Genomic DNA, 24025 nt, shown 5'->3' on the forward strand with positions numbered 1-24025 from the left:
ACCCATCAGAGACATCAATATCCCTTAGCCGGCCCACAAGAATGGAATGGTCTATAGACATCAAGAAAGCCAGTCAGTTGATTGTTGACAAGTTCTTTCAACACTTTTGATAAACAGGGCAAAAAAGAAATTGGACAAAAACAGTTAGGATCAGCTTGATCTCCCCCTTTAAATAAAGGATGCGCCGTGGCTGCCTTCCAAGCAATGGGAACCTCCCCAGAGAGGAGAGACAGGTTACCTTAAAGAAGAAAGGGTCTAAACCATCTGTCCCAGATGTTTTTTTGCAGTCAAGTTTAAGGAGCTCCTTTAGCACCTTTGACTCATAGACATAGAATCACTGGCCACTTTAAATATTGGACACTAGTCACTTTAATAATGTTTGCATACTGCTTTACTCATCTCATATGTATATACTGTATTCTATCTACTGTATTTAGTCAATGCCACTCCGACATTGCTCGATCTAATATTTATATGTTTCTAATTCCATTATTTTACTTTTAGATTTGTGTGTATTGTTGTGAATTGTTAAATACTACTGCACTGTTGGAGCTAGGAACACAAGCATTTCGCTACACCCGTAATAACTTCTGCAAAACAAGTGTATGTGAGCACTAAAATTTGATTTGATTTGATTTGAAGTACAATAACAATATAGCTACTGTAGTAGGTCAAAACTGTGTGCTGGAAACCTTGATAGAGCATGGGTGAAATAGGCATTGTGGTGCCCATGTGAATTTCCTTTAATTTTGGGCTTCAGATCAATGCCTAATCTCACTTAAAACATTGTATTTTGTTTTTAATTTTCATGGAAGGTGATTATACAACATTAGTTTGGCAAGATGGCGAGAGTTTGGCAAGATGGCGCTGACAGAGATGGTCGCCTCACTTCAAGTTCTTAGGAAACTATGCAGTATTTAGTTTTTTTATGTATTATTTCTTACATTGTTACCCCAGGAAATCTTAAGTCTTATTACATACAGCCGGGAAGAACTATTGGATATAAGGGCGACGTCAACTTACGACCAGGAATGCGACTTTCCCGAAGCGGATCCTCTGTTTGGACCACCACCCAGGACAATGGATCTAATTCCAGAAGCCGACCCAAAACAACGGCGCCCGCAGAAGGGGAAGACGGAGCGGCCTCCTGGTCAGGCTCCTTAGACGTGCACGAGTATACTACTACGATACTACGAGTATACTACCAGTATACTACGAGTATACTACTCACCAATGTCACCAATGTCTTGACAACAAGGTAGATGAAATTCGAACAAGGATTGCCTTTCAGAGAGACATCAGAGATTGTAGCATTCCCTGTTTCACAGAAACATTGCTGTCTCGGGATATGTTGTCATAATCTTTTCAGCCACCTGCGTTCTCCATGCATATCGGCGACAGAGAGAAACACCTCTCTGGGAAGAAGAAGGGCGGGGTGTATGCTTCTTGATTAACAACTCATGGGGGCAGCCTGTAGCCTAGTGGTTAGAGCGTTGGGCCAATAACCGAAAGGTTGCTAGATCAAATCCCTGAGCTGACAAGGTGAAAACCTGTCGTTCTGCCACTGAACAAGGCAGTTAACCCACTGTTAACCCACTGCCGTCATTGTAAATAAGAATTTGTTCTGAACTGGCTTGCCTAGTTAAAAAAATTAACAACATACAGGAACTCAAGTCCTTCTGCTCACCTGACCTAGAATTGATTACAATCAATTGCTGGCCATTTTACATCCCAAGAGAATTCTCGTCAGTAATAGTCACAGCTGTGAACATTTCCCCTCAAGCAGACACCAAGATGGCGCTTAAGGAACTTCACTAGACTATGTAAACTGGAAATTATACATGCTGAGGCTGCATTTATTGTAGCTGGGAATTTTAACAAAGCAAATTTGAAAACAAGGCTACCTAAATTCTATCATATTGATTGCATTACGCCCAGGGGTAATACACTCAATCACCGCTACTCTAACTTCTGCGATGCATACAAAGCCCTCCCCGCCCTCCCTTCGGCAAATCCGACCACAACGCCATCTTGCTCCTACCGTCTTATAGGCAGTAACTCAAAAAGGATGTACCAGTGACTAGAACCATTCAACGCTGGTCTGACCAATCGGAATCCACGCTTCGAGATTGTTTTGATCACACGGACTGGAATATGTTCCGGTCAGCCTCAGAGAACAACATCGACCTATAAGCTCACTCGGGGAGTGAGTTTATAAAGAAGTACATTGGAGATGTTGTACCCACTGTGACTATTAAAACCTACCCTAACCAGAAACCGTGGATGGATGGCAGCATTCATGCAAAACTGAAAGTGCGAAAGAGATCTGGTAATATGGCTGAATATAAACAGTGTAGATATTCCCTCCGCAAGGCAATCAAACAAGCGAAATGCCGATACAGAGACAAAGTGGAGTCGCAATTCACGGCTCAGACACGAGACGTATGTGTCAAGGTCTACAGGAAATCACGGACTACAAAAAGAAAACCAGCCACGTCACGGGCACCGACGTCACGCTTCCAGGCAAATTAATCACCTTCTTTACCAGCTTTGAGGATAATACAGTGCCACTGTCACGGCCTGCTAACAAGGACTGAGCCTCCCCCTCTCCTTCTCCGTGGCCGACTTGAGTAAACATTTAAAAGTGTTAACCCATGCAAGGCTGCTGGCCCAGACGGCATCCATTTTTTTTTACATTTACATTTTAGTCATTTAGCAGACGCTCTTATCCAGAGCGACTTACAGTAGTGAATGCATACATTTCATACATTGTTTTTTTTTTTTTTTGTACTGGCCCCCCGTGGGAATCGAACCCACAACCCTGGCGTTGCAAACACCATGCTCTACCAACTGAGCTACAGGGAAGGCATCCCTAGTTGCGTCCTCAGTGCATGTGCAGACCAGCTGGCTGGTGTGTTTACGGAAATTTTCAATCGCTCCCTATCCCAGTCTGTTGTCCCCACATGCTTCAGAATGGCTGCCATTGTTCCTGTACCAAGAAGGCAAGGATAACTGAACTAAATCATAAAGTGCTTTGAGAGACTAGTCAAGGATCATATCACCTCCACCTTTCCGGCCACCCTAGACCCACTTCAGTTTGTATACCGCCCCAACAGGTCCACAGACGACACAATCGCCATCACTCTGCACACTGCCCTATCCCATCTGGACAAGAGAAATACCTATGTAAGAATGCTGTTCATCGACTACAGCTCAGCATTAAACACCATAGTACCCTCCAAGCTCATCACCAAGCTGGAGGCCCTCGGTCTCAACCCCACCCTGTGCAATTGGGTCATGGACTATCTGATGGACCACCCCCAGGTGGTGAAGGTAGGAAACAACATCTCCACTTCTCTGACCCTCAACACTGGTGCCCCACAAGTGTGCGTGCTCAGCCCCCTCCTGTTCTCCCTGTTCACCCACGACTGCATGGCCATATCCGCCTCCAACTCAATCATCAAGTTTGTAGACGACACTACGGTGGTAGGCTTGATTACCAACAACAACGAGACAGTCTACAGCGAAGAGGTGAGGTCACTCGGAGTATTATGTCAGGAAACAACCTCTCACTCAACGTCAACAAAACAAAGAAGGTGGTCGTGGACTTCAGGAAACAGCAGAGGGAGAACCCCCTATCCACATCGATGGGACAGCAGTGGAGAAGGTGGAATGTTTTATGTTCCTAGGCGTACACATCACAGACAAACTGAAATGGTCCACCCACACAGACAGTGTGGTGAAGAAGGCGCCTCCTCAGGAGGCTGAAGAAATTTGGCTTGTCACCCAAAACCCTGACGTATCATAGCCTGGTACGGCAACTGCACTGTCCTCAACCACAAGGCTCTCCAGATGGTGGTGCAGTCTGCACAACGCATCACCGGGGGCAAACTACCTGCCCTCCATGACACCTACAGCACCCGATGTCACAGGAAGGCCAAAAATATAATGAAGGACAACAACCACCCGAACCACTGCCTGTTCACCACCCTATCATCCAGAAGGCGAGGTCAGTACAGGTGCATTAAAGCTGGGACCGAGATAATGAAAAACATCTTCTATCTCTAGCTAAACAGCAATCTCTAACTCAGAGAGGCTGCTGCCTACATAAAGACCAAATCACTGGCCACTTTAATAAATGGACCACTAGTCACTAAATAAAGTCACTTTATATAATGCCACTTTAATAACACATATTACATTACTCATATCACATGTATATACTGTATTTTATACCATCTATTGCACCTTGCCTATGCCGCTCGGCCATCGCTCATCCATATATTTATATGTACATATTCTCATTCACCCCTTCAGATTTGTGTGTATTAGGTAGTTGTTGGGGAATTGTTAGATTACTTGTTAGATATTACTGCACTGTCGGAACTAGAAGCACAAGCATTTCGCTACACTCACATTAACATCTGCTACCATGTGTATGTGACCAATACAATTAGATTTGGTTGGATTTTGAGTTGATTATTATATAACATTATAATGCAGATTAACAGCAATAAAAGTTAAGTAAAAATGAACAGTAAAGTAATAGTTATAGGACAAAAAATTCGCTTTTCTTTAAAAAAACAAGGAACGGTAGTGTACATTCATCAGATATAGTTGACTTTGTAAATACAATTCAGAGTTGGCCACAATGGCTCTTGACAAGCTACAGGTTTATGCAGGCTTTTTTATTCAAGCCCAGTTTCTATCACACCTGATTCTACTAGTCATGGTCTCCATGAACAGCTGAGTAGTAGAATCAAGTCTGGTAGCACTAGGGTTGAATAAGAAAGCCTGCATCAGCCTGTGGATCGTCAAGAGCCATTTTGATAGTTCCTGATACAAACACTGCAACAAATGACAAACTGTTGAGAAACACCTGCAAAATACAATGAGTCATGAGACAATTATAAAACTCTTCAAAGAAATGATAGGCATATTTACAAATCTGAAATTGGATATGTGCTCTAAACCCTTGAATACAAAACTTCAGCTACAAATGTCCTAAGTAATGCTGTACACAGTTTTCCTACTGCAGTAAAAGAGCACACATGTCCTCATGTATAAATGACAGTGTAAATATGAATACAGGTGGGAGAATTCAGAGATTTGGAAACAGAACGATACGTTTTAAGTATTGATTGTTTGTGAAGTACCCTGTTTACTGCGTGCGTTTGAATTGGCATAAGTCGTTTGTCAGTTCCACATGGGCCAACTTCCATTTCCCTGTGACAGGCGCATGCCCACAATCTGCTACTCTTCCATAAAAGCACTGTGTCCCTAGGCAGTACCATAAGGATGGCGTAAATCTCACGGATGTGGGCAACGACCTCTTCCTGAAGAGTCTGAGAGCTGGTCACTCCTCCGTTCTAGCAAGACACACGCAGTAGTACACACTACCACACTGATTGCCACTTGCCTGCCACTCCTTGAACCCAAAGGCTCTTTGAAGAGCCCCCTAAGAAATTAAAATACGTGTGTGTGTGTTTGTGTGTGTTGCTAAGGGGCTGTCAAAACTATAAACAAAATAACTGTGGAAATGTATTCTCCGGGAGGCAAACCCACAGTTGTCAGAAACACAGGCGGTACCTCTAACCATTACACTACTCGTCTTACCTTAGTTTGGTCTGTGCAGTGCAAATGAACGTGAGCAGCGTGGCAGTTTCCCAAAGTTTGGTGGTTTTAAACTTAAAGTAATTAATGTTAACTAGCTGTGTTTTTAATATATATTGTGGTAAAATGAACTGGCCATGCACATTAGCTAACGTTACAGTTTTACGTTGGCTAACGTTACCTAGATAGTTAACGTTAACTAGATATCATAGCAGCCAAGGACGTTCGCTATCCAATTTGTGCATGTTTGTGCTCGGTTACACGCAAGTCTCTAGATCAGCAGTTTTCACTTCAACCTTCTATGAAAAACATTACCTGGCAAAATGTAGATAGGTAGCTTTCCTTGTTTGTTGGTTAGATACCTAGTCAACGTTAGCTCTCATCTGACTGGTATAATGTTACGTTAGTTAAGTAGGTAGGTAGCTAGCTATCTAGCTAATCCCCAAAAAATAGCACATTTATTGGCGAGCTACCTTTATTTGCCTGTTCGTTAGCTAGATAGCTTTGCTCTGACTGGTGTTAGCTAGCTACAGAGGCTAGCTGCTGGACTTTGTACAAGCAAGCTAATGTTAGCTAGGTAACGTTAGCTAGTTAGCTACCTAATATATCAATATATCTGCATGCGTTTTTATTGATTAGCTTGCTTGAACACCACCATATAGCTAGCTAAATACAGTAGTCTAGGTTTGTTCCATACACTTCTCATGACTGGCAGCATGGTGCAAGCAGCTGTGTTGTTGCCTAGCAACTGACCTGGTGTTATAACACCTAGATTCGGCAGAAAATACATTAGCATTGCCAGAAATGTTACAAAAAGGTAGCACATCATTGGTTCTTAAAGGTAAAAAATGAGCATGTGAGAGCCTTAAATTATAAATCTAATCAAAACTGTTGTGAGATTGATAGCAAAGAGTATGACTGTGTGTGAGATTGATAGTAAAGAGTATGACTGTGCGTGAGTTTGATAGTAAAGAGTATGATTGTGTGTGTTTTTAATAGTAAAGAGTATGACTGTATGTGTTTTTAATAGTAAAGAGTATGACTGTGTGTGTTTTTAATAGTAAAAGTATGACTGTGTATATTATGTTGGTAGCATTGTTGCATGACAGACTGTGGTTAAAACCTAACTGTTGTATAATTGTCACTCTGCGTGACCTGACCTGTTATTAGGGTGATGAGGCAACCTGTTCACTAATGCTCAGTGGCAGGAGGACTCAAAGACACGCACGCACGCACGCACGCATGCACACGCACGCACGCACGCACACACACACACACACACACACACACACACACACGCACGCAATCTCCACCTGCCTAAATACACATTTTGGCATTGCTTCCTAACAGAGACCCAGTTTGGCACCCTCTCCACCTTGTCCTACCCCCTGTCCTCCTGCCTTGCTGTCCCATCTCAGGCAGTGTATGTCACGCAAACGCAGCCCAGGGCACAGTGGCACAATGGCACAGTGGGAAGTGTGTGTCTGTGTGTGTGTGGCACAGTGGGAGGCTGCCAGGTGGAATGAGACTGACCTTATCTTCGCAACGACAGACCACCTGACCAGTCTGACTCAGACACCCATCCCTCCTTACTCCCACTCCAAGTAACCTTGTCCTGTCAGACCAGCCACCACTGATAAACTCTACCTCATCTCTCTCTCTCTCTCCTTCCATCCCTCTCTCTACAACTCTCTCTCCTTCCATCCCTCTCTCTTTCCATCTCTCCTTCCATCCCTCTCTCTTTCCCTCTCTCTTTCCATCTCTCTCTCTCTTTCTTTCTTTCCATCTCTCTCTCTCTTTCTTTCTTTCCATCTCTCTCTCTCTTTCTTTCCATCTCTCTCTCTCTTTCTTTCCATCTCTCTCTCTCTCTCTCTCTCTCTCTCTCTCGCTCTCTCTCTCACTTTCTACCTCCATCTCTCTCTCGCTCTCTCTACATCCATCTCTCTCATTTTCTATCTCTCTCTCTCTCTCTCTCGCTACTTGACCAACCTGATTTAATCTATCCCACCCCTCTCATCCTTTCTCTGAGACGTCCAACTAAAACCCTTTCACATTCAATTGCTACATATCCAAAATGCACACACATACACTCACACCCTCTCTCCCTATCCAATCTACAGATGCAAATACAGCTATTAATGGCTGAGACAAAAGCTCTCCATCTGCTGAGAAAGGAAAGCCCTTTGATCCCTGGGGGAGCTAAGAGTTTGAGTGTCTGTTAGTGTGTGTGTGTCTACTTCTGTGTGTTTATTTGTGTCTGAGTGTGTGATTCTGTGTGTGTGTGTTTATAACCCATCAAAGCTAGTGGATGTAAGAAGGGCGACTGGCGGCAGGTATCTTATGTTTAAATGAAGAAGAGAAGCCATGGCAACACAGACAAGTGCCAAATGACGGATGATTAACATTCTCAGTGTGTGTGTGTCTGTGGTTTGAGTGGGAGTTTGTGTTTTATAACTGTGTGTGTGGGAGGGTGTGATTCATACAGACAGACAGACAGACAGACAGACAGACAGACAGACAGACAGACAGACAGACAGACAGACAGACAGACAGACAGACAGACAGACAGACAGACACACACACACACACACACACACACACACACACACAGTCCCAGTGGTGTATGGTTCCTGAAATGTAAATGCCTGGAATATTCTGCCTTCACTTCTTAAACAGCACCGCTTGCTCTTCCACCTCTTCCGTCTATGAGATGGGCCCACAAGGTGTAAGATGAAGTTGCACTTGAACACTGATCTAAGACCAGTTTTATTTTCCCCCCATTGTGACTAAAAGTATAATATGTGGAAGGTAAGCTGATCCTAGATCTGTGCCAAAGTACAAATCCTACTCAGCGCAAGTGATGCAGTCAGGTCACCTGTGATACAAGTCAGTATTCGACCGCCATCCATCTCTGAGGATGACGGGAGTTGACGTGGAAGGTTGCAAGTTTGAATCCACGATAGAAAGTTGCTTTTGAGATTTTGGTTTTAAGCCTATCCCAAACCTTAACCTGTACCTTAACAACGCAGAGTCAATACCTGAACTTAACCTTAAACACTTTGAAATTTGACGTTCGCAACAACATCATCATTTGAAGTTTGAGAAACATGGATGAACGTCTACAATTCTGACGTGAGCCTGTGAGAGCTAGTTGAGTGATGGTTTGTAAAAGGTGAATGTACTTACCCAGTCCCAAGCATGACACTCTGAGTCCTGACTTTCCCAGGTTCCTGAGGAGAGAAACAAACAGCTGTTACTTGATGTTGTTAATGAATCAACTCAGATCAAGATAGTAGGGCAGCTGGGCTAAGCTTGGTGGTGTGTGTGTGTGTGTGTGTGTGTGTGTGTGTGTGTGTGTGTGTGTGTGTGTGTGTGTGTGCAGTGATGGTTAAGTGCAATTACAGTGAAGTGACCTCAATAACCCCCAGTGACCCCACTAACCCCCAGTGACCCCACTAACCCCCAGTGACCTCGCTAACCCCCAGTGACCTCGCTAACCCCCAGTGACCACGCTAACCCCCAGTGACCACGCTAACCCCCAGTGACCCCACTAACCCCCAGTGACCCCACTAACCCCCACTGACCACGCTAACCCCCAGTGACCCCACTAACCCCCAGTGACCTCACTAACCCCCAGTGACCCCACTAACCCCCAAGTGACCCCACTAACCCCCAGTGACCCCACTAACCCCCACTGACCACGCTAACCCCCAGTGACCACACTAACCCCCACTGACCACGCTAACCCCCAGTAACCTCGCTAACCCCCGGACGACAGTGTTAATAGTTAATCAGATACACAGCTCTGACATTTTACTCACACACACACACACACGCCCATGTACTCCTGAGACAGACAGACAGAGTTAGACATCAGACACATTACTAATTCTGAATGAGACAGACAGACAGACAGACAGACAGACAGACAGACAGACAGACAGACAGACAGACAGACAGACAGACAGACAGACAGACAGACAGACAGACAGACAGACAGACAGAGTTAGACCTCAAACACAGTATTAATCCTGAGACAGACAGACAGACAGACAGACAGACAGACAGACAGACAGACAGACAGACAGACAGACAGACAGACAGACAGACAGACAGAGTTAGACCTCAGACGCATAGTTAATCCTGAGTCAGACAGAGTTAGACCTAATGATTTCTCTTCTCAAACCTCTGACTCTTTATCCAACTCTTTAATGACATGGTTATTTCATTCAAACAGATCTAGCTAAATGAAAATATGTGTACATTTGGAAACAAGTAAACAAGCTTAAGTTCACTTCAGATGAGTACACAGGACAGAGAGGTGGAGGGAGGATGGGAGGTCATTGGCTCTATAATGATGTCATAATGCCATTAAGCACACACAGGTGTGACAGGGGAACACGGCTGATACCGTACACACTGTTGGACCCTCTACCCTGGCAGTGAGAGGCGTGTTTAGGAAGGTGTAGCCAAGCGTGTGTGTGTTTGTGTGTGCATGTGTGACCAAGAGGCAGCTGGTTAATGGCAGTAGAATCAGCCATACTTTGATAAGTTCCTTAACAGCAAGAGCCAGGGAAACAGAGAGAGTGTCTGTCTGTCTGTCTGTCTGTCTGTCTGTCTGTCTGTCTGTCTGTCTGTCTGTCTGTCTGTCTGTCTGTCTGTCTGTCTGTCTGTCTGTTCATCTGGCCAACAGGAAGTTATGTCCTTGCCTCAGTTTGTGTGTCTCTTCTCTGGTTTTGTGTCATCTTGTGTAATGGCCAGCCGGATGATGCTGAGTGTTCCTGACGTTCTGTGACATTGCCCATCAGACAGATGAAATAAAATCTCACCGTTTTAAACCCACCCCAACCAAACACAGACCTGTAGAACCCACCTGTGACCAATAACAGAGCAGTAGAAACCTGCCATGACCAATCACTGACTGGTGGAGTCAATCAGGTCTCAGTTCTGGTCTCAGACCTGTCATGTCAACTTCCTGACAAGCCGTATCCACTGGGTTGACAGGTGAATGACACATGACTAAATAGAAAATAACAAGCATGCCCAGACACATACTACAGTCGTGGCCAAAAGTTTTGAGAATGACACAAATATTAATTTCCACAAAGTTTGCTGCTTCAGTGTCTTTAGATATTTTTGTCAGATGTTACTATGGAATACTGAAGTATAATTACAAGCATTTCATAAATGTCAAAGGCTTTTATTGACAATTACATGAAGTTGATGCAAAGAGTCAATATTTGCAGTGTTGACCCTTCTTTTTCAAGACCTCTGCAATCCGCCCTGGCATGCTGTCAATTAACTTCTGGGCCACATCCTGACTGATGGCAGCCCATTCTTGCATAATCAATGCTTGGAGTTTGTCAGAATTTGTGGGTTTTTGTTTGTGCACCTGCTTCTTGAGGATTGACCACAAGTTCTCAATGGGATTAAGGTCTGGGGAGTGTCCTGGCCATGGACCCAAAATATCAATGTTTTGTTCCCCGAGCCACTTAGTTATCACTTTTGCCTTATGGCAAGGTGTTCCATCATGCTGGAAAAGGCATTGCTCATCACCAAACTGTTCCTGGATGGTTGGGAGAAGTTGCTCTCGGAGGATGTGTTGGTACCATTCTTTATTCATGTCCGTGTTCTTAGGCAAAATTGTGAGTGAGCCCTCTCCCTTGGCTGAGAAGCAGCCCCACACATGAATGGTCTCAGGATGCTTTACTGTTGGCATGACACAGGACTGATGGTAGCGCTCACCTTGTCTTCTCCGGACAAGCTTTTTTCCGGATGCCCCAAACAATCGAAAAGGGGATTCATCAGAGAAAATGACTTCACCCCAGTCCTCAGAAGTCCAATCCCTGTACCTTTTGCAGAATATCAGTCTGTCCCTGATGTTTTTCCTGGAGAGAAGTGGCTTCTTTGCTGCCCTTCTTGACACCAGGCCATCCTCCAAAAGTCTTCGCCTCACTGTGCATTGTTACGAACCGGCTCAGAGTTCGCAACAAAAGGGAGACAACGTGGAGACAAGGAGTATCAAAATATATATTTATTAAATAAAGTAACTAAGTAATTAACAATGGTGTGTGTAATCAGTAATCAGTAGTGTAAGTGAGTGTTTTGCATACCTGAATGTAATAATGCAGGGTGTTGAAAAGTGCCAAAGCAAATAACCAAAAAGCCACAAAACTACACAACCAAAATCAACAAAGTGTCTGCATGGAGAGAGTCTCCTCAATGACTGTGGAAGAGGTGCCTTTATCCTGGGACACACCCGAGCCCAGGTGTTTCCCATTTAGCTGACGACCCTTCCAACTCCGCCCACCGGCATCCTAATAAAGAAACAAGAACAAAGAGAGAGAATACGGCAGACAGAGTGGGAGGGTCGTCACAGCATGCAGATGCACTCACACCTGCCTGCTGCCATTCCTGAGCAAGCTCTGTACTGGTGGTGCCCCGATCCCGCAGCTGAATCAACTTTAGGAGACAGTCCTGGCGCTTGTTGGATTTTCTTGGGCGCCCTGAAGCCTTCTTCACAACAATTGAACTGCTCTCCTTGAAGTTCTTGATGATCTGATAAATGGTTGATTTAGGTGCAATCTTACTGGCAGCAATATCCTTGCCTATGAAGCCCTTTTTGTGCAAAGCAATGATGACGGCAGGTGTTTCCTTGCAGGTAACCATGATTGACAGAGGAAAAACAATGATTCCAAGCACCACCGTCCTTTTGAAGCTTCCAGTCTGTTATTCGAACTCAATCAGCATGACAGAGTGATCTCCAGCCTTGTCCTCATCAACACTCACACCTGTGTTAACGAGAGAATCACTAACATGATGTCAGCTGGTCCTTTTGTGGCAGGGCTGAAATGCAGTGGAGATGTTTTATTGGGATTCAGTTCATTTGCATGGCAAAGAGGGACTTTGCAATTCATCTGATCACTCTTCATAACATTCTGGAGTATATGCAAATTGCCATCATACAAACTGAGGCAACAGACTTTGTGAAAATTAATATTTGTGTCATTCTCAAAACGTTTGGCCACGACTGTACAACTCTTCAGACACTCGTTATTTAGTAGATCAGTTTGACCTGGACACTGCATTACAATGTGTTGGGTCTTCACCTTCTTCAGGACACTAGAGATGTTTGACCTGCTTTTCCAATGACACTGTAACACAATGAAGAAAAAAAAGTGATATGTTCTCTGGTATGAAAACACTGTAACGTTGGCCTTACAACCTTGGCCTAACAACCTGAAATTATTATTTAATTAAATGTTTATATTCATTCAGCAGTGAATTGTCTCAGAAAAACAACTCTCCAACCCCTGTGTCTCTACCATATACCGTTCAAAAGTTAAACGAATTGCTCAGATCATTTAGCATGATTAGAGTGAACAGAATGTCATTACGGCCATGGTCAAAAAGTGGTCAATGCTCAATAGAATTCTGTCACTGCTCCGTGGGCAGGACGGCGCTAACTTCGAACGTCAACTGACAAGCTAGCTATTGTCTGCAGTGTCACGGGTGTCGTAGGGATTGGACCAAAACGCAGCGGGAACGTGTAAACTCATCTTCTTATTTTATTAAAGAAGGAAAACAAAAGAAACACGTATACAAAAACAACAAACGACACTAAACAGTCCCGTCAGGTGCACAGACACAAAACAGGAAATAACTACCCACAAATCCCATAGAAAAAACACCCCTCTTAAATAGGACCTTCAATTAGAAGCAACGAGGAGCAGCTGCTTCCAATTGAAGGTCAACCCAGTAAACACCACATAGAAATAGACATACTAGAACTAACATAGAAATAGACTAACAAGAACATAGCCCAACAAACCCCGAAACACTCCACAAACACCCCCTGCCACGCCCTGAACAAACTACAATAACAAACAACCTCTTTTACTGGTCAGGATGTGACATGCAGGTTCATGTGTGACCACATTGGCTTTTTGTAAATGAAATCTGCGCAATACAAAACAAAATTGAGCCTATATACAGTATATATAAACTCAGCAAAAAAAGAAAAGTCCCTTTTTCAGGACCCTGTCTTTCAAAGATAATTCATAAAAATCCAAATAACTTCACAGATCTTCATTGTAAAGGGTTTAAACACTGTTTCCCATGCTTGTTCAATGAACCATAAACAATTAATGAACATGCACCTGTGGAACAGACGTTAAGACACTAACAGCCGGTAGGCAATTAAGGTCACAGTTATGAAAACTTAGGACACTAAAGAGGCCTTTCTACTGACTCTGAAAAACACCAAATGAAAGATGCCCAGGGTCCCTGCTCATCTGCGTGAACGTGACTTAGGCATGCTGCAAGGAGGCATGAGAACTGCAGATGTGGCCAGGGCAATAAATTGCAATAAATTGTCCGCACTGTGAGACGCCTAAAACAACACTACAGGGAGAGAGGACGGACAGATCGTCCTCGCAGTGGCAGACCACGTGTAACAACACCTGCACAGGATCGGTACATCTGAACATCACACCTGCGGGACAGGTACAGGATGGCAACAACTGCCCGAGTTACACCAGGAATGCACAATCCCTCCATCAGTGCTCAGACTGTCAGCAATAGGCTGAGAGAGGCTGGACTGAGGGCTTGTAGGCCTGTTGTAAGGCAGGTCCTCACCAGACATCACCGGCAGCAACGTCGCCTAAGTGCACAAACCCACCATCGCTGGACCAGACAGGACTGGCAAAAAGTGGTCTTCACTGACGAATCGAGGTTTTGTCTCACCATGGGTGATGGTCGGATTTGCGTTTATCGTCGAAGGAATGAGCATTACACTGAGGCCTGTACTCTGGAGCGGGATCGATTTGGAGGTGGAGGGTCTCAACGCTGTGTGTTACAGGGAAGACATCCTCCTCCCTCATGTGCTACCCTTCCTGCAGGCCCATCCAGACATGACCCTCCAGCATGACAATGCCACCAGCCATACTGCTTGTTCTTTGCGTGATTTCCTGCAAGACAGGAATGTAAGTGTTCTGCCATGGCCAGTGAAGAGCCCAGATCTCAATACCATTGAGCACGTCTGGGACCTGTTGGATCGGAGGGTGAGGGCTAGGTCCATTCCCCACATAAATGTCCGGGAACTTGCAGGTGCCTTGGTGGAAGAGTAGGGTAACATCTCACAGAACAAACTGGCAAATCTGGTGCATTCCATGAGGAAGAGATGCACTGCAGTGCTTAATGCAGCTGGTGGCCACACCAGATACTGACTTTTACTTTTGATTTTGACCCCCCCCCTTTGTTCAGGGACACATTATTCAATTTCTGTTAGTCACATGTCTGTGGAACTTGTTCAGTTTATGTCTAAGTTTTGAAATCTTGTGATGTTCATTCAAATATTTACACATGTTAAGTTTGCTGAAAATAAACACAGTTGACAGTGAGAGGACGTTTCTTTTTTTGCTGTGTTTATATATTCATTGACAAAGCTAACAGACGGAATTCGTTTCAGGAAACTAGGGTCATGTCTCACGTCCCTACTTCACAGGAGCGCCATTTGAACTTAGAATTCATTTTTTTATCAAAATGCGTTTTCTTTGGCAGAACTGCTTTCTGGAACATGTGAACTTTCATATGCCTTAATAAAAAACTTGTATGCCACCTGGAAATACAAATAACATTGTTAAATTACGAGTCTAGTTGGTTTAGCCACGGAAAAAGTTAGCAACCTTCCCACTAGCCATAATTGGCTGAGATAATGAGTGGGCTACACACGCCGAGAGATGAGTTTGGATTGGTCTGCCATGTAGCTCGCTTCTGTCTATAATATGAGCTAACACTGCTTTTTTAATATATTTTTTTATTTTACCTTTATTTAACTTGGCAAGTCAGTTAAGAACAAATCCTTAATTTCAATGACAGCCTAGAAACAGTGGGTTAACTGCCTTGTTCAGGGGCAGAACAACAGATTTGTACCTTGTCAGCTCAGGGATTCGATCTTGTAACCTTTCGGTTACTAGTCCAACGCTCTAACCACTAGGCTATGTTATCACACAGTAGGACTGCATAAGTGTTGCGCTCTCCACTTTCTGGAGGACCGAGATTTGAAATCAGTGGAATTAGAGTATGAAAGTTAAGGAGATGGAGAAAATTCTGCCGCTTGATTGCAAATATGCAGAATGAGTCAAAAAGAGAACACAGATGGCTCCAGATTACATCTTCAAACTAAGGGCAACCATGGTATCCGTGGCAGAGAGGAAGATGCGTCCATCCATGTTTCCATGTATACAGGTAAGATAGTCTAGGTATATAAGGAATTATGCACTTTATTTTTTTACCATTATCTTATTAACTGTTTATTAGGCTACTGTGCAGTCTACATGGGAAAGTGCCTAATTCCTTACATAAGGGAGAGCAGGCACTGTCTGTACTACAGAATGCAGGGCATGTGGGAGACTGGTGTTATTTCATAGTTGTGATGTTTTCACTATTATTCTACAATGCAGAAATTTGTCAAAATAAAAGTCCTGGAATGAGTAGGTGTGTTCAAACTTTTGACTGTTATGACTATTTTACACCATTTTAAAGACTTGTTAATCTAACCACACTGTCCGATTTCAAAAAGGCTTTACAATGAAAGCAAAACATTAGATTATGTCAGCAGAGTACCCAGCCAGAAATAATCAGACACCCATTTTTCAAGCTAGCATATAATGTCACAAAAACCAAAACCACAGCTAAATGCAGCACTAACCTTTGATGATCTTCATCAGATGACACTCCTAGGACATTATGTTATACAATACATGCATGTTTTGTTCAATCAAGTTCATATTTATATCAAAAACCAGCTTTTTACATTAGCATGTGACTAGCATTCCCACCGAACACTTCCGGTGAATTTACTAAATTACTCACGATAAACGTTCACAAAAAACATAACAATTATTTTAAGAATTATAGATACAGAACTCCTTTATGCAATCGCGGTGTCCGATTTTAAAATAGCTTTTCGGTGAAAGCACATTTTGCAATATTCTGAGTAGATAGCCCAGCCATCACAGGCTAGCTATTTTGACACCCACCAAGTTTGGTACTCACCAAACTCAGATTTACTATAAAAAAAATTGGATTACCTTTGCTGTTCTTCGTCAGAATGCACTCCCAGGACTTCTACTTCAATAACAAATGTTGGTTTGGTTTCAAATAATCCTTAGTTATATCCAAATAGCGGCGTTTTGTTCGTGCGTTCAAGACACTATCCGAATGGTAAAGAAGGGTGACGCGCCCGGCGCGTTTCGTGACAATTTTTAAAAAAATATTCCATTACTGTACTTCGAAGCATGTCAAACGCTGTTTAAAATCAATTTTTATGCGATTTTTCTCGTAAAAAAGCGATAATATTCCGACCGGGAGTCGTTGTTTTCATTCAAAGACAGAGAAAGTAAAATGGACTCTTCACGTGCACACGCGCACCAGTCTCATTGTTCTCAGATCGACCACTTACCAAATGCGCTACTGTTTTTCAGCCAGAGACTGGAGAGTCATCATTCAACGTTCTGGTGCCTTCTGAGAGCCTATGGGAGCTGTAGAAAATGTCACGTTACAGCAGAGATCCTTTGTTTTGGATAGAGATAACAAAGAAGGCCAAGAAATGGTCAGAGAGGGCGCTTCCTGTTTGGAATCTTCTCAGGTTTTGGCCTGCCAAATGAGTTCTGTTATACTCACAGACACCATTCAAACAGTTTTAGAAACTTTAGGGTGTTTTATATCCAAACCAAACCAAATCAAATTATATGCATATTCTAGTTACTGGGCAGGAGTATTAACCAGATTAAATCGGGTACGTTTTTTATCCGGCCGTGCAAATACTGCCCCCTATCCCCAACAGGTTATCTGTAAATTTCGGTGTTCCTCAAGGTTCCGTTTTAGGACCACTATTGTTTTCACTATATATTTTGCCTCTTGGTGATGTCATTTGGAAAAATAATGTTAACTTTCACTGCTATGTGGACGATACACAGCTGTTTATTGTCACCTGTGCTCCCTCTCCGGCCTCTAGGTCACCTTCAGGCTGCTCATTATGGTGCACACCTTTCACCATCGTTACGCGCACCTGCGCGTCATCAGACTCACCTGGACTCCATCATTTGATTACCTTCCCTATTTATGTCACTCCCTTTGGTTCCCTCCCCAGGCGTTATTGTTTCTGTTTCAGTTTCATGTCTGTGCATTGTCCTTGTTTCTTATTTTGTATTATATTGTGTTTATTTTTAAAACACTCACTTCCTGAACTTGCTTCCCAACTCTCAGTGGACATCGTTACATATATTTCGATGAAACATGGTGAAGCCCCAAAATTGCTCTCCCTGGAAGCCTGTGTTTCAGACAAAGGGAAGTGGATGGCGGCTAATGTTTTACTTTTAAACTCGGACAACACAGAGATGCTAGGTCTAGGTCCCAAGAAACAAAGAGATCTTCTGTTGGATCTGACAATTCATCTTGATGGTCGTAGAGTCATCTCAAATAAAACTGTGAAGAACCTCGGTGTTACTCTGGACCCTGATCTCTCTTTTGACGAACATATCAAGAATTTTTAACGACAACTTTTTTCCATCTTCGTAACATTGAAAAAATCTGAAACTTTCTGTACAAAAATGATGCAGAAAAATGTATCCATGCTTTAGTCACTTGTAGCTTAGACTTCAGCAATGCTCTACTTTCCGGATAAACTTCAGTTAGTGCTAAATACGGCTGCTAGAATCTTGACTAGAACCAAAAAATTTGATCATACTACTCCAGTGCTAGCCTCTCTACACTGGCTTCCTGTTAAGACTCGGGCTGATTTCAAGGTTTTACTGCTAACCTACAAAGCATTACATGGGCTTGCTCCTACCTATCTTTCCGATGTGGTCCTGCCGTACATACCTACACGTACGCTACGGTCACAAGACGCAGGCCTCCTTACTGTCCCTAGAATTTCTAAGAAAACACCTGGAGGCAGGGCTTTCTCCTATAGAGCTCCATTTTTATGCAATGGTCTGCCTATCCATGTGAGAGACGCAGACTCGTTCTCGACCTTTAAGTCTTTATTGAAGACTCATCTCTTCAGTAGGTCCTACGATTAAGTGTAGTCTGGCCCAGGAGTGTGAAGGTGAACGGAAAGGCATTGGAGCAACGGACCGCCCTTGATGTCTCTGCCAGTCCGGATCCCCTCTCTCCACTGGGATTCTCTGCCTCTAACCCTATTATGGGGGCTGAGTCACTGGTTTACTGGTGCTCTTCCATGCCGTCCCTAGGATAGATGAGTCTCTTGAGTGGGTTGAGTCACTTACGTGACCTTCCTGTCTGGGTTGGCGCCCCCCTCGGGTTTGTGCCGTGGGGGAGGTCTTCGTGGGCTATACTCGGCCTTGTCTCAGGGTAGTAGGTTGGTGGTTGAAGATATCCCTCTAGAGGTGTGGGGGCTGTGCCTTAGCAAAGTGGGTGGGGTTACAGTATATCCTGCCTGTTTGGCCCTTTCCGGGGGTATCGTCGGAGAGGGCCACAGTGTCTCCCGACCCCTCCTGTCTCAGCCTCCAGTATTTATGCTGCAATAGTTTATCTGTCGGGGGCTAGGGTCAGTCTGTTATATCTGGAGTATTTCTCATGTCTTACCCGGTGTCATGTGTGAATTGAAGTATGCTCCCTCTAATTACTCTCTCTCTCTCTCTCTCTCTCTCTCTCTCTCTCTCTCTCTCTCTCTCTCTCTCTCGGAGGACCTGAGCCCTAGGACCATGCCTCAGGACTACCTAGCATGATGACTCCCTGCTGTCCCCAGTCCACCTGGTCATGACGCTGCTTCAGTTTCAACTGTTCTGCCTGCAGCTATGGAACCTTGACCTGTTCGCTGGACGTGCTACCTTGTCCCGGACCTGCTGTTTTGGAGTCTCTCTCTCTACCGCACCTGCTGACTCTAGCTCTGAATGACTGGCTATGAAAAGCCAACTGACATTTACTCCTGAGGTGCTGACCTGTTGCACCCTCTACAACCACTGTGATTATTATTATCTTGCCCTGCTGGTCACCTATGAACGTTTGAACATCTTGGCCATGTACTGTTATAATCTCCACCTGTCACAGCCAGAAGAGGACTGGCCACCCCTCAGAGCCTGGTTCCTCTCTAGGTTTCTTCCTAGGTTCTGGCCTTTGTAGGGAGTTTTTCCTAGCCACCATTAAACATGTTGCTATATAAGACCGAATCTAGCACAAATATGGAAAAAATACAACAAAGAGCAGTCTAAACTATGAACGGTAACAGCAAACTAACGTTCTTATTTCATCAACACTGTCAAGTAAAAATATAGGAAGGTTCTCATACTGTAGAGAACAATTTTATGATTAATTCTATGTGAGTAATTATGACATAGGCTAAAGAAAACTAAGTTTAGACATTAATTTAGTAGTACCCTCTCAAATGTACCAGTATTTCACTACATTCTAGAGCAGTGAGTGAATGCCCTACAACCTTGGCCTCACAACCTTGGCATCACAACCTTGGCCTCACAACCTTGGCCCCACAACCTTGGCTTCACAACCTTGGCCCCACAACCTTGGCCCCACAACCTTGGCCCCACAACCTTGGCTTCACAACCTTGGCCTCACAACCTTGGCCTGACCTCTGACCCCTGAGGGTGTTCTCTATGTCCTGCAAATGTGTCCTCTTGCACCAAAGTATTGCTTAATCAGGGAGATGAAGAAAGAGAAAGAAGAAAGAGAAGAGAATAAGTATTTTCCACGTCATCCCACCCGCCCTCTGTATAACACTACAGAACTATGGAACTTTAAAACTTCAGAACGTTGGGCGGACTACAGCTGGTGTTGTGTAGAATTTAGAGCAGGGATGAGAATTTGCTGAGTCAGTCAACAGGCAATTGATGATGATGTCATAGTTGGGTAGCTCAGGACCTGAATGATGATCACACACAGGTGCGCTCTATTTCAGGGCCAAAAATAATCTGGGCCACAGCCAGAACACAGAGATAGATCACCTTGGCAAGAGTTTCACTGTATTAAGCTGTACATGATGAGGATCTCACTGTCCGTCATGTTGCATTTCTATGTGTATATTCTGTGAACGGCCAATATGTTAGAAGTCAACGTTCTGGTCTTAGTGTGGTGGTAAGTGAATGAAACATGTAGCTGCATCTCCATGTTTAAAAAATATTTTTTATAGACACTACAACACCAAATGTATGTGGACACCTGCTCGTCAAACATTTATTCTTCCCCCACCAAACTTTACAGTTGGCACCTTGCATTGGGGCAGGTAGCGTTCTCCTGGCATCCTCCAAACACAGATTTGTTCGTTGGAATGCCAGATGGTGAAGCGTGGTTCGTCACTCTAGAGAACGTGTTTCTACTGCTCCAGAGTCCAATGGTGCTGAGCTTTACACCACTCCAGCCGACGCTTGGCATTGCACATGGTGATCTTAAGCTTGTGGGTGGCTGCTCTGCCATGGAAACCCATTTCATGAAGCTCCAGACTAACAGTTCTTGTACAAAAATTGTTTCCAGAGGTAGTTTGGAACTCGGTAGTGAGTGTTGCAACCGAGAACAGACCATTTTGACGCGCTACGTGCTTTAGCACTGGGCGGTCCCATTATGTGAGCTTGTGTGCCCTAGCACTTCACGGCTGAGCCATTGTTGCTCCTAGACATTTCCACTTCACAATAACAGCACTTACAGTTGACCAAGGCAGCTCTAGCAGGGCAGAAATTTGATGAACTTACTTGTTGGAAAGGTGGCATCCTATGACAGTGCCACGTTGTAAGTCACTGAGCTTTCAGTAAGGCCATTCTACTGTCATTGTTTGTCTATGGAGATTGCATGACTGTGCAACAGTGTGGCTGAAATAGCCGAATCCACTAATTTGAAGGGGTGTCCACACACTTTTTTATATACACAGAAACAATATATCATATCTCCCTCACTAGATTTAAGCAGCAGCTGTCAGAGCAGCTCACAGATCACTGCACCTGTACATAGCCCATCTGTAAACAGCCCATCTATCTACCTACCTTATCCCCATACTGTATTTATTTATTTATGTTTCTCCTTTGCACCCCGGTATCTCTACTTGCACATTAATCTTCTGCACATCTACCATTCCAGTGTCTAATTGCTATATTGTAATTACTTCGCCACCATGGCCTATTTATTGCCTTACCTCCCTTATCTTACCTCATTTGCACTCACTGTATATAGATTTTTTTTCTACTGTATTATTGACTGTATGTTTGTTTATTCCATGTGTAACTCTGTGTTGTATGTGTCGAACTGCTGTGCTTTATCTTGGCCAGGTCGCAGTTGTAAATGAGAACTTGTTCTCAACTAGCCTACCTGGTTAAACAAAGGTGAAATAAAAATAAAATAAAAATACTACCACACGCAGGAGTGCCTTCAAAAAGTATTCTGACCCCTTGACTTTTTCCACATTTTGTTATGTGACAGGAGGGACATTCAGAGACTTGTTCCAAAGCCACTCCTGCGCTGTCTTGGCTGTGTGCTTCGGGTCATTGTCCTGTTTGAAGGTGAACCTTCACCCCAGTCTGAGGTCCTGAGTGCTCTGGAGTAGGTTTTCATCAAGGATCTCTTTGTACTTTGCTCCATTCATCTTTCCCTCAATCCTGACTAGTCTCCCAGTCACTGCCACTGAAAAACATCCCCACAGCATGATGCTGCCACCACCATGCTTCACCGAAAGGGATGATGCCAGGTTTACTCCAGACGTGACACTTGGCTTTGAGGCGAAAGAATTCAGTCTCGATTTCATCAGACCAGAGAAGCTTGTTTCTCATGGCCTGAGAGTCATTTAGATCCCTTTTGGTAAACTCCAAGCGGGCTGTCATTTGCCTTTTACTGAGGAGTGGTTTCCGTCTGGTCACTCTAACATAAAGGCCTGATTGGTGGAGTGCTGCAGAGATGGTTGTCCTTCTGAAAGGTTCTCCCATCTCCACAGAGGAACTCTGGAACTCTGTCAGAGTGACCATAGGGTTCTTGGTCACCTCCCTGACCAAGGCCCTTCTCCCTGATTGCTCAGTTTGGCCAAATGACCAGCTCTAGGAAGAGTCTTGGTGGTTCCAAACTTCTTCCATTTAAGAATGATGGAGACCACTGTTTTCTTGGGGACCTTCAATGCTGGAGAAAAGTTACCTTTCCCCAGGTCTGTGCCTCGACACAATACTTATGTAAATAAGATATTTCAATTTTTTATTTGTAAAAGATTTGCTAAAATGTATAAAAACCTGTTTTCGGTTTGTCATTATGGGTTATTGTGTGTAGATTGACGATGATTTTTTATTTTATTTAATCCATTTTAGAGTAAGGCCGTAACATAACAAAATGTGGATAAAGGAAAGGGGTCTGAATACTTTCTGAATGCACTGTATACTGTATTTGTAAGCATTGGCTTGAGGAACAGGGACAGAGAGAAAGAACAAGAAACAGGGTGAAAGACGAAGGGATAGGTAGAGAGAGAAAGAGAGATAACAGATGTGTGGGAAGGAAGTGATGTTGTTACCGTAGGAACACTGTGCTCCTTCGGTTACTGTCGCCCCTGGAAACGATGTGATTAACACCGTAACCTACTTTGGCAAAGCCTCAGTCTCATCCTAGTAGCACAAAACACACACACACACACACACACACACACACACACACACGCACGCACGCACACACACACACACACACACACACACACACACACACACACACACACACACACAATAATGTACATTATTCACACACACGTAGTCACTGCTGTGTGGCGGGAAGCTGAAGTCTGTGCAGTGGCGTGTATTCGTGGATGCCAAGGGAAGCCAGTCTTCACCCAAAAATGTACCAATAAAAAAAAACATATCAAATAATTGATCTTTTGTCTCTCTGTGTTTCATAATTTTCCTTAAATTAACAAGAGGCTGAATGTATCTCACCGGAGAAAGCATCCAACCGTATGAAACAGCGCCCCTCTGTCTCTGTACGTGTAGCCCATCTATCTGCTGCTGTCTGGTCATAAAGAGTATGACATTGTTGTCTCCCGTAGCATTGAAGGCAAGGGAAGCCAGCGAGCATTTGGCCTCCCATGTTAAAAAAAGTATACAATAATAGCCAATCAGTGTTGAGCTGAACTGAGTGAGCTCAACTGTGAATGGTTCTGGCGCACCAAAACAAAGTGTCAAGCGAAGACAGTTTGGATTTGGATTCACACCAATCACACAGATAGAACAATGAGCTTTAGCAATCACATCACATCAAAAGCCAAACTTGCAACTTTAACTGTTGCATCTCATTGTGTTGTTGTCCTCTGGTGACTAACTAGCTAGCTAAAATTGGCCCTGTGCTAAATATTTGACTAAGCATAGGTGATTTGATGATGTTGAAATGTTTAAGTTGAAATGATGCTGGAATAGTGGAAGCA

The 24025-nt window shown here is 43.9% G+C and overlaps 1 protein-coding gene across 2 annotated transcripts in view; it reads right to left on the reverse strand.

Moving 5' to 3' along the window:
• The window catches only part of kcnab1a (potassium voltage-gated channel subfamily A regulatory beta subunit 1a), a 161977-nt gene that overhangs the window by 65696 nt on the left and 72256 nt on the right, over positions 1–24025 (reverse strand). For both annotated transcript variants that reach the window (XM_045724824.1, XM_045724825.1), the window contains exon 2: positions 8800–8843. In XM_045724824.1, the coding sequence (XP_045580780.1) occupies positions 8800–8843 (44 nt within the window). The remainder of the gene's footprint in view (positions 1–8799; positions 8844–24025) is intronic.

This window comes from Salmo salar, chromosome ssa09, assembly GCF_905237065.1.
Source record: "Salmo salar chromosome ssa09, Ssal_v3.1, whole genome shotgun sequence".
Lineage (NCBI taxonomy): Eukaryota > Metazoa > Chordata > Actinopteri > Salmoniformes > Salmonidae > Salmo > Salmo salar.